Genomic DNA, 11,586 nt, shown 5'->3' with positions numbered 1-11,586 from the left:
GTCAGCAGTAGACAGTCTTAGGTTAAAGTTTTGGGGATTTGGGATGAGACCACGGAGTCAGGTAGTGCATTCCAGGTATTATGTTGTGACTCCAGCCCCCGAACCTGGCCCCATGCCCGAAAGTGACTCCGAGAGTGAGGGGGAAGGGCCGGTAAGGCTTACCTTGGGAGCACCGATTCCTTTGGCTCAGCTCCAGGAGCCAGAACCAGACCAGTCGGAGGACGTAATGTGGCCGTCATCCCCTGATTCCTCCCTTCCCCAGGCTACGCCTTCAGACCCAGCTGATAATAATAATAATCAAGCTTGGCTTGACCCGCGCTTCAGAAGATTAGAGAGGCGGTGTCATCAAAGGGAAGGGTGGGGCAGGAGCCCCAGCCCACAGGATATATAAGGAGCTTTGGGACTGCTCTCACTCCACGGGAAGCAAAAGTTTAGCTGAACCATTTCAAAAAGAGCTGAAAGTCTTGCTACGTGAGTCATTTGGTTTGAACTTTGGCAGGCAGCTGCGATTTCTCTGCCAGGACTGATAAGAGCCGTGAATCCACTGGCTGAAGGCCAGCTCGTTACTCCGAAGTGGGGAAGGAGACAGAACATATTAACAACTCTGTTACTGAAGTCATATTTTCTACAATCAATCAACCTTGCTTTTGTCCACATTTCCAACAATTGGGGTTTAAATTTGGATATATTTTTGGCAACCTAGAAGGTGCCAAAAACCAACCAGATTCACTTAACAACCGTGTTACTAACTAACGGCGGTGATTCACTTAACGACTGTGGCAAGAATGGTCATAAAATGGCGGGGGAGGGGAAACTCATTTAACTTTCTCGCTTGGCAGCAGCAATTTTTGGACTCGGTGGTGGTCGTAAATCAAGGACTGCCTATAATTCTGTGTAATCCAGTCTGATTTGTCCACTTGCGCCCTGCAGGACTGATGGCCGCGGCCGGAGAGCACGTGTGTGGCTGCCAGCGGGGTCCAAACATGGAACAGGGCAAATGGTATGGCGTCCGTTCGTATCTGCACCTGTTCTATGAGGATTGCACTGGCATCCATTCGGAGGAGAGTTTTGAAGACGCTGCTACGTCTCCTGCCAAGGGTGGCTGGAAACCAGTCTTCTGGAAGGTGAGAGCTTCAACCAGGAGCTAGAAACCTTGCTTTGTGGCCCGTTCTCTGAGCACATACAGAGGGCCTTCCCACCAACGCTCAGATTGCGAGTGGGGAGATTATTTTATTTATTAAATTTATAGAACGTCTTGCCCAGGGGTGGAAATGTAAAATTTGTTACTACCGGTTCTGTGGGCGTGGCTTGGTGGGGGGCGGGGAAATGTGACTGGGTGGGCGTGGCCAATTTTTTTTTTTTTTTACTTTTAAAAGCATTTTTTTCTACAACCTCTTTGGCCGAAAAAGTTGTAGAAAAAATGCTTTTAAAAGCCTGTGATGATCAGGCAACTCGGCTGGGATCGCCAGAGGGAAAAAAAAAGCTTTTAAAAGGTTCTGATGATCCCAGCTGAGTTGCCTGATCGCCAGAACCTTTTAAAAGCATTTTTTTTTTACAATCTCTTTGGCAGAAGAGGTTGTAGAAAAAATGCTTTTAAAGGGTTCTGATGATCCCAGCTGAGCCGCACGATCATCAGAGGCATTTTTTTTCCCTTAACTTTTTAAGCATTTTTTGGGGCGAAGAAAAAATGCTTTTAAAAGTAAAAAAAAAAAACACCTCTGATGATCGCGTGGCTCAGCTGGGCATGTTGGGGGTGGGGCAGAGATTTTTGCTACCGGTTCTCCGAACCACCCGCCGCCATCGCTACCGGATTGGGCAATCCAGTCCGAACTGGGAGCATTTTACGTCACTGTACAAAGGAATCCTGGCTATCTTACAATACAATTTTTAAAAAAAGGATCCATAATGGGTCCTTGGTGGCCTGTACCCCACTCCTCCAGCTTAGCTCTGTACCCAGTGGTGGGATTCAAATAATTTAACAGCCGGTTCTGTGCCCTAATGATTTCTTCCAACAACCAGCTCAACAAACTGCTCAGAAAATTAACAACTGGTTCTCCCGAAGTGGTGCGAACTGGCTGAATACCACCACTGTCTGTACCCTATTCTCTAGGTCAGGGGAGGGGGTCTCCAAATTTGGCCACTTTAAGACTTGCGGACTTCAGCAGACTTGTGGCTGGCAGAGGAATTCTGGGAGTTGAAGTCCACAAGTCTTACAGTGGCCACATTTGCACCGCCCGGGTGACTCTGAGGACACAGATAAACCTCCAAGTGCTTCAACGACCCTCTAAAACAGGGGTGTTAAGACTCGATTTCATTATAGTCCGTAACAGGGTTGTGTTTGACCTCAGAGGGCGGGGGAGGTGTGGCCGGGGGGGGGGGCATGCATAACAGGGGACTTGTGTGTGGGCACCTGTAGTGGCCAAGTGCTAAGGCAGGACATCCCTCAGACCCTCCCTTCCTCTCATTATAATCTTCCTTCCTTCCTTCCAAACTCCCTCCCCTTCCTTCCTTTCTTCCTTCCTTCCATCCATCCATCCAACCTCCCTCCCCTTCCTTCCTTCCAACCTCCATCTTCTTTCTACCTTCCTTCCTTCCTTCCTTCCTTCCTTCCTTCCATCCATCCAACCTCCCTCCTTCCTTCCTTCCTTCCTTCCTTCCATCCATCCATCCAACCTCCTCCTTCCTTCCTTCCTTCCTTCCAACCTCCCTCCCTCCCTCCCTCCCTCCCTTTCTTCCTCCCTCCCTCCCTTCCTCCCTCCCTTCCTTCCCTCCTCTCTCCCTTCCTTCCTTCCTTCCATCCATCCATCCAACCTCCTCCCTCCTCCCTTCCTTCCTTCCTTCCATCCATCCATCCAACCTCCATCCCCTTCCTTCCTTCCTTCCTTCCTTCCTTCCTTCCTTCCTTCCTTCCTTCCATCCATCCAACCTCCCTCCCCTTCTTTCCTTCCTTCCCTCTTCATTCTTTCTTCCCCTCTTCCCTTGCTCCCTTCCCATCTTTCCTTCTGTTTCTTCGCCTTTCCTCTTTCCCTTTCTCCTTTCCTGTCCCTTCTTGGATGCTCAAAAGCAAAAGGGGAAACTTTTCTCCTTTGGTTTTGTTTTTAAGTTTTGTTCTGCTAGCTCTCCGCCAGCTAAAACAGGACCCCTCCCTGTTTTTGCTGGCAGAGGCACAGTTCTTTCTTATTTCCCGGCTGGCCCCGTGAGCCAGATCTAAGCACCCCGTGGGCCACATGTGGCCCGCAGGCCTTGAGTTTGACACCCCTGCTCTAAAAGGCTGCAAATGACCAGCTGCCTGCAAGGAGTAGAAATCCTTCCCTTCCCCACCATCCAGTCAGAACTGAAGAAGCTTTTTGGATGAGAAGCGAAACGTCTTCAAAAGGAAAAAATATAAAAGTCCAGTTGCCTCTTGAAAAAGCACCTTTGGGTTAAAGTGGCCAAGTTTGGAGACCCCTCCCCCCCCCTGTTTTAGGTCAGGCAGCTAAGAGGGAAAACTACTGACTCGGAGGGGGGGGGAATGTTGAGTTGTTGGCAAACATATGGTGGAAGTTTATATAGGACTTTTGAGAAATTGGAGGAGGGGGGTTAAGGGGGCTGATTTGCAGCCCCCTCCCCTTTCTGCTCAGGACACATCTGGAATCCCCTTTGGTTAGCCTCTGGGATGGCTCTGGCGCCACCTGCAGGCAAGGAGTGGATCTTCAGGTCATTATTGCCCCCCCTTGACCGCTTAAGACAACTGGACTTCAACTCCCAGAATTCTCCAGCCCGAAATGCTTTTATCTAAGATTGATTTCAGTGTAGGAAGGTAAGAAGGCTTCTGAGAAGAGGATCGTGCATGGAAAGGCAGGTTCTTCACATACAGACAGTGGTGGGTTGCTACCGGTTTGGACCGGTTTGGACAAACCGGTTGTTCCGACCAAGGCTATATAATCGCCGGTTTTTCTACGCTGTAAGCGCTCACATTTTCGGTTCTGGGCAAACCAGTTGTTACAACTGGCAGGAGCCCACTCCTGCATACAGCCTTGCCCGCCCGCCCCCCCTAGCAAGTCATGCATTCACACAACTCAGCCAATCAGCTCACTGAAAGATTTTGTAGAGATTCTCCGTCATCCACAAATCACGGTTGTCCCAAAGTTCTTTTTTTTTCAGGAGGCAACTGGACTTTCGTGGACTTTTTTTCCTTTGAAGATGTTTCACTTCTCATCCGAGAAGCTTCTTCAGCTCTGACGGGGCGGTGGGGAATGGAAGAAATTTCCCTTGTTCGTTCCCAGCACGGAAGCAGTCACCGATGCTGAGAAGAAATAGACATGGAAGCCAGCTGCCAGAAAAGGGATCCTTTAATTCAGGGGTCTCTAACCTTGGTCCCTTTAAGACTTGTGGACTTCAACTCCCAGAGTTGCTGGCTGAGGGACTCTGGGAGTTTTTTTTTATTTTATTTTTTTATTTACATTTATATCCCGCCCTTCTCCAAAGACTCAGGGCGGCTTACACTATGTTAGCAATAGTCTTCATCCTATTTGTATATTTATATACAAAGTCAACTTATTGCCCCCAACAATCTGGGTCCTCATTTTACCTACCTTATAAAGGATGGAAGGCTGAGTCAACCTTGGGCCTGGTGGGACTAGAACCTGCAGTAATTGCAAGCAGCTGTGTTAATAACAGACTGTCTTACCAGTCTGAGCCACAGAGGCTCAGTCCACAAGTCTTAGACCAAGGTTGGAGACCCCTGCTTTAATTCAGGAAGGCAAGAAAAGTTTTGAGCTTTGAGCATTCCTGGCCCTGGGTTTTGTTTTCCTGGATTAATCTTGGTCTTTTGTTTCTCCTGTCCTAGGATTCATCCTATCAGGGAAGCAGGAAAAAGGGAGTTTTGGTTTACCTTGGGGAGTTAACTTAAGTGTTCCTTTCAGCTGGTGCTTTGCCTGGGGTTTGCTTAAAAGGGGAAGGGCACTGTTTTCTGAGGTTTTCTAGCACTGTCCTTTTGGGGTATACTTCTTACAATTCCTTGCAGATAGCTGGTCATTTGCATCCTTCTAGAGGGTCGTTGAGGCCACTTGGAGGTTTATCTGTGTCCTCAGGATCACCTGAGTGGTGCAAATAGTTCCCGTAGTCTGCAATTTTTCTTCTGGAAATCCATTCCTACTCCCTACGCCATTCCTAAGGTCTTCATATGAAAAGTGCATGGCTAAAAATCTATGGAGATTCCAAGTCATCCAGGTCATGGTTGTCCCAAAAGTACTTTTTTCAGGAGGCAACTGGACAAATGACCAGCTGCCTGCAAGGGATATGAATCAGAGGTGGGTTTCAGCAGGTTCTTTTTTTAAAAAAAAAATTTAAATTTATTTTTAAACATAAAATTAAAAAAACCCTCATCAAATCAATTCCAATACAACGTGCTGTAAGGGTGTTAACATATCTTCCTGTGCATTCACAAAATAATCATCTCTTCCATACATATATCTTATACTCATTTTTCCTAACGTATCTTTCCACTTAACCAATTATAGAATAAATCCCATATTTTATAATATTGTTTATCTTCTTGTTCTCTAATTTCAAATGTTAATTTACTCATCTCTGCACATTCCAACATTTTTCTAATTATTTCATCTTGCAAAGGTAACTTTTCATTTTTCCATTTTTTTGCAAATACAATCCTAGCTGCTGTAATAATACAGTATACACAATCAAATATTTTATATCTCTAGTATATATCTCTGGTATAATTCCCAACAGAAAGATTTCTGGCTTAAAGTCAATATGCTTTTTAATCATTTTAATCATTTGTGTATTTTAGTCCAATATCTTTTAGCTTCAATGCACGTCCACCACATAGAATAGAATAGAATAGAATTTTTTATTGGCTAAGTGTGATTGGACACACAAGAAATTTGTCTTGGTGCAAATGCTCTCAGTGTACATAAAAGAAAAGATACGTTCATCAAGATACAACATTTACAACACAAATGATGGTCAATATAAATATAAATCATAAGGATTGTCAGCAATAAAGTTATAGTCATACAGTCATAAGTGGAAAGAGATGGGTGATGGGAACTATGAGAAGATTAATAGTAGTGCAGATTTAGTAAATAGTTTGACAGTGTTGAGGGAATTATTTGTTTAGCAGAGTGATGGCCTTCGGGAAAAAACTGTTCTTGTGTCTAGTTGTTCTGGTGTGCAGTGCTCTATAGCGTCGTTTTGAGGGTAGGAGTTGAAACAGTTTATGTCCAGGATGCGAGGGATCTGCAAATATTTTCACGGCCCTCTTCTTGATTCGTGCAGTATACAGGTCCTCAATGGAAGGCAAGTTGGTAGCAATTATTTTTTCTGCAGTTCTAATTATCCTCTGAAGTCTGTGTTTTTCTTGTTGGGTTGCAGAACCGAACCAGACAGTTATAGAGGTGCAAATGACAGACTCAATAATTCCTCTGTAGAATTGGATCAGCAGCTCCTTGGGCAGTTTGAGCTTACTGAGTTGGCGATGAAAGAACATTCTTTGTTGTCCTTTTTTAATGATGTTTTTGATGTTAGCTGTCCATTTGAGATCTTGCGATATGATAGAACCTAGAAATTTGAAGGTTTCTACTGTTGATACTGTGTTGTCAAGTATTGTGAGAGGTGGAAGTATGGAAGGGTTTCTCCTAAAGTCTACCACCATTTCTACGGTTTTGAGTGTGTTCAGTTCCAGATTGTTTTGGTTGCACCACAAGGCTAGTCGTTCGACCTCTCGTCTATATGCGGATTCGTCATTGTCTCGAATGAGACCAATCACTGTTGTGTCATCTGCGAACTTCAGTAGCTTAACAGATGGATCATTGGAGATGCAGTCATTGGTATACAGAGAGAAGAGAAGTGGGGAGAGCACACAGCCTTGGGGGGCCCCTGTGCTAATTGTACAGGTATTTGATGTGATCTTGCTTAGCTTCACCTGCTGCTTTCTGTTTGTTAGGAAGCTTGTGATCCACTTACAAGCCTGTAGCTGGTTTAGCTTAGTTAGAAGAATGTCTGGAATGATGGTATTGAATGCTGAACTAAAGTCTACAAAAAGGACCCTTGCATAGGTCTTTGGAGACTCAAGATGTTGTAGGATGTAGTGCAAAGCCATATTAACAGCATCATCTGTTGATCTATTTGCTCGGTATGCAAATTGCAAGGGGTCTAACAGCGGATCCGTGATGGATTTCAGGTAGGAAAGCACTAGCCTTTCAAAGGTTTTCATGACTACAGATGTTAGAGCAACTGGTCCGTAGTCATTCAGTTCCTTGATGGTGGGCTTCTTCGGCACTGGGATGATGGTAGAGCGTTTGAAGCAAGAAGGAATATAACACATCTCTAGTGATTTATTGCAATCATGTGGTAATATGATCCAGGTATCTGATAACATTTCCAACATTTTTCAGATTTGTCCTTAGACATTCTAGCAATTCTTGTCGGGGGGTAGATGCCACCTGTAAAACATCTTATACAAATTCTCTTTAAGGTTTCAGCAGGTTCTGACCAGTTCTGGAGAACCAGTAGCAGAAATTTTGAGTAGTTCTCTGCCTCCTGAGTCCCAGCTGAATCGGGAGGAAATGGGGATTTTGCAGTATCCTTCTCCTGCCACGCCCACCAAGCCATGACACGCCCCCCCCAAGCCACGCCCACAGAGCCGATGGTAAAAAAAATTTGAAACCCACCACTGATATAAATCCTTCCATTCCCCACTGTTCTGTCACAGCTGAAGAAGCTTCTTGGATGAGAAGTGAAACTCGGTATGCCTAGTTTAATGAAAAGAAGGACCAAAGGAGACATTATAGCAGTGTTCCAATATCTCAGGGGTTGCCACAAAGAAGAGGGAGTCAAGCTATTCTCCAAAGCACCTGAAGGCAGGACAAGAAGCAATGGGTGGAAACTGATCAAGGAAAGAAGCAACTTAGAACTAAGGAGAAATTTCCTGACAGTTAGAACAATTAATAAATGGAACGACTTGCCTCCAGAAGTTGAGAATGCTCCAACACTGGAAATTTTTAAGAAAATGTTGGATAACCATTTGTCTGAGATGGTGTAGGGTTTCCTGCCTGGGCAGGGGGTTGGACTAGAAGACCTCTAAGGTCCCTTCCAACCCTTCTTATGTTATGTTTTATCTTCAAAGAAAAAACAAGAAAGTCCAGTTGACTCCTGAAAAAACACCTTTGGGACAGTGAAAGAATTAATAGCGGCTTTTATGCAACACACTAAACTCGTTTAGTAGTCATTTGTTGATTTATTTAATTTTGGGCTTAGCCAGAATGTCAGGCCTAGTTTGATAAATTAGCTTATTAGTACAGGTAATCCCCTAAACTAGGGGTCCCCAACCTTGGCCACTTTAAGCCTGGAGGACTTCAACTCCCAGAATTCCCCAGCCAGCAAAGCTTTGCTGGCTGGGGTATTCTGGGAGCTGAAGTCCTCCGGGCTTAAAGTGGCCAAGGTTGGAGACCTCTGGACTAGACTCAAGCTTTGCTGGCTGGGGGATTCTGGGAGCTGAAGTCCTCCGGGCTTAAAGTGGCCAAGGTTGGAGACCCCTGGACTAGACTCAAGCTTTGCTGGCTGGGGGATTCTGGGAGTTGAAGTCCTCCAGGCTTAAAGTGGCCAAGGTTGGAGACCCCTGGACTAGACTCAAGCTTTGCTGGCTGGGGGATTCTGGGAGTTGAAGTCCTCCGGGCTTAAAGTGGCCAAGGTTGGAGACCTCTGGACTAGACTCAAGCTTTGCTGGCTGGGGGATTCTGGGAGTTGAAGTCCTCCGGGCTTAAAGTGGCCAAGGTTGGAGACCCCTGGACTAGACTCAAGCTTTGCTGGCTGGGGGATTCTGGGAGTTGAAGTCCTCCGGGCTTAAAGTGGCCAAGGTTGGAGACCCCTGGACTAGACTCAAGCTTTGCTGGCTGGGGGATTCTGGGAGTTGAAGTCCTCCGGGCTTAAAGTGGCCAAGGTTGGAGACCCCTGGACTAGACTCAAGCTTTGCTGGCTGGGGGATTCTGGGAGTTGAAGTCCTCCGGGCTTAAAGTGGCCAAGGTTGGAGACCCCTGCCCTAAACCAGTGATGGTTTACCCAAATTGTGCGCTCGAATGCATATGCACACGCCAGAACCCCAAAATGTAATGGGGCACGCGCTCCACCCCCATGTATGTGCGCATGCCCCTGCGCATGTGCCTTGCCCCCCCCCATGCATGCCCCCTGCCCCCTGTGCCTCGTTTTGGCTTCCAGGTTGGTGCAGGAGGCTTTCCAGGCGCAAAATGGGGCACAGGGGCTCATGCAAGGGGTCCTCCGCATGCGACCCCCCCACACACACACATGGCCAGCAGGAGGTGCATGCGCATGATCTGTGGAGCTGGGCTGGGGCAGCAGCTGGCATGGCTGCAGAGAAGTTCTGCGTGTCATAGGCTCTAAACATTTGTTTAGAGCAGGGGTCTCCAACCTTGGTCCCTTTAAGACTTGTGGACTTCAACTCCCAGAGTCCCTCAGCCAGCAAAGCTTGAGTCTAGTCCAGGGTTGGTGGCCAAGGTTGGAGACCTCTGGACTAGACTCAAGCTTTGCTGGTTGGGGGATTCTGGGGGTTGAAGTCCTCCAGGCTTAAAGTGGCCAAGGTTGAAGACCCCTGGACTGGACTCAAGCAAAGCTGGCTGAGGAACTCTGGGACTTGAAGTCCACAAGTCTTAAAGGGACCAAGGTTGGAGACCCCTGGTTTAGAGACCATTCAAAGCTGTAACGCAGGGGTGTCCAAACTTGGTCCCTTTAAGACTTTTGGACTTCAACTCCCAGAGTCCCTCAGCCAGCAAAGCTGGCTGAGGAACTCTGGGACTTGAAGTCCACAAGTCTTAAAGGGACCAAGTTTGGACACCCCTGCTGTAACGGCAGTGAAAAAAAGCGACTTTTGATTGTTTTCCACACTTAACGACCATTGTAGCGTCCTCCTGGTCACGCGATCAAAATTCAGGCGCTTGGCAACTGACTCACACTTACGACGGTTGCTGTATCCTAGGGTTCTGGGACCCCCTTTTTCGACCTTCAGACAAGCAACCGTAATGCTCACTTCACAACTGCCGTGATCGGCTGAAGAATACCGTGGCAAGGCAGGTTGCAAAAAAGGGGGCAGGGCTCACTTAGTAACCACAGTCTTGCTTAGCAACGGAAATGTCGTGTGCTCCGTTGTGGTCGTTAAGTCGAGGACTACCTCTAAAAATCTCAACCCACGACCACCAGAAAGCGTTCTTTGGAATTAGGGCGCAAGGATGCTACCGTTATCTCTCACTCTGCCTTCTCCTTTCAAGGTGACTCTTTCAACCGCGACTCTGCTGTTGCTGGCCGGCCTGGCGGCTCTAGCCACGGGGTCCCTCCTGCCCTCCAAGTTGGAAGACATCGGTGACACCGAGTTTGTGGTGCTGGACCAGCGAGCCGTAGAGTACAACGGTGCCCTGGGCATCTCCCGAGCCGTCGGGGTGGTGCTGTGCGCCGTTGCTGGGGTGCTGTTGGTAGCCTCGGTTGTACTGTCCAGGTTGAGCAGAAGGAACTGGATTGGCGAAGATGGCAAGGAAGAGCAGCTCTCTCCCATCTTGCAGGAGAATGGTCCCCATCCGTGGGGTACCATCGTCTCAGCGGCCCCCGCCCCTTTCCAAGTGTCCTCGGTGCAGGGTATCCAGCCAAAAAGAGAGATGTGAATTCAGATTCACCAAAAGTACTCTTAAGGCCCGAAGTTTCTCGACTTTCAAAATCGGTGGACTTCAACTCCCAGAATTCCCCTGGGGAATTCTGGGAGTTGAAGTCCTCCTATCCACAGCTGCGCGCAGGTGGAAAACTGTCTCCCACCTCCAGAGACAGATGCTTGGTTTTCATCGTTAACAGCCTCCCTGGAGGATCTGTGGTAGGAGGAAAGTTGCCCTCCCCCCTCGCCTCTGCAGAACTCACAGGTAGACTGCTCTTAAACCTGGAGGTTCTGTTTCACCTTAGGTAAGCAGAACCTTCCGTACCAAGGAGGAGTCGGACAGAAACTCTTAGCAGGGAAAAAAGAGAACCCGACTTTGAGAAAGCGACATGATATTTGGTGCGGTTTCTGTATGTGTAAAAAAAAAAGAGAGAAATTTTCCAAAGTCAGAAAGAAACCTGGAGGAGAATCCCATGTTGCAAAAACTCAAATACTATTATTCTGATCTGGATAAAGATTGGGTACAGATTAACAGTTGGAAGGGACCCTGTAGGTCATCTAGTCCAACCCCCTCCCCCAAGCAGACCTTAACATTTTTTTTCCCAGTTCAGGCCTGCTAACAGCTGAGTTGATGATCCGTTCAAGACAGGTAATCCTCGTTGAACGACCGTTCCAAGTTACAACGGCATTGGAAAAAAGTGTGTTAGGGACGTCCTCACCCTTACGACCTTATGGTCACATGAACTAAATTCGGGTGCTTGGCAATTGGCATGTATTTAGGATGGTTGCGGCAATCCAGAGGTCATGTGATCCCCCTGTGCGACCTTCCCATCCAGCTTCTGACAAGTAAAGTCAATAGGGGAAGCTGGATTTGCTTAATGACCGTGTGATTCATTTAACAACTGCGGTGATTTGCTTAACAGCCATGGCAAAAA

The 11,586-nt window shown here is 47.2% G+C and overlaps 1 protein-coding gene across 1 annotated transcript; it reads left to right on the top strand.

Annotated features, from left to right (window-relative positions):
• The first annotated feature begins 933 nt into the window (after nt 1-933).
• Nucleotides 934-10,836, top strand: NRSN2 (neurensin 2). Its single transcript, XM_058174657.1, has 2 exons — nt 934-1,124; nt 10,281-10,836. Exons 1-2 carry the CDS (start codon nt 936-938, stop codon nt 10,665-10,667), a joined length of 576 nt encoding a protein of 191 aa, XP_058030640.1. The 5' UTR covers nt 934-935; the 3' UTR covers nt 10,668-10,836.
• Nucleotides 10,837-11,586: the final 750 nt, after the last annotated feature.

The sequence above is a fragment of the Ahaetulla prasina genome, chromosome 3 (assembly GCF_028640845.1).
Source record: "Ahaetulla prasina isolate Xishuangbanna chromosome 3, ASM2864084v1, whole genome shotgun sequence".
NCBI classification, from domain to species: domain Eukaryota; kingdom Metazoa; phylum Chordata; class Lepidosauria; order Squamata; family Colubridae; genus Ahaetulla; species Ahaetulla prasina.
Note: the sequence above shows the minus strand (reverse complement) of the source record. Positions and strands in the feature narration are given on the sequence as shown.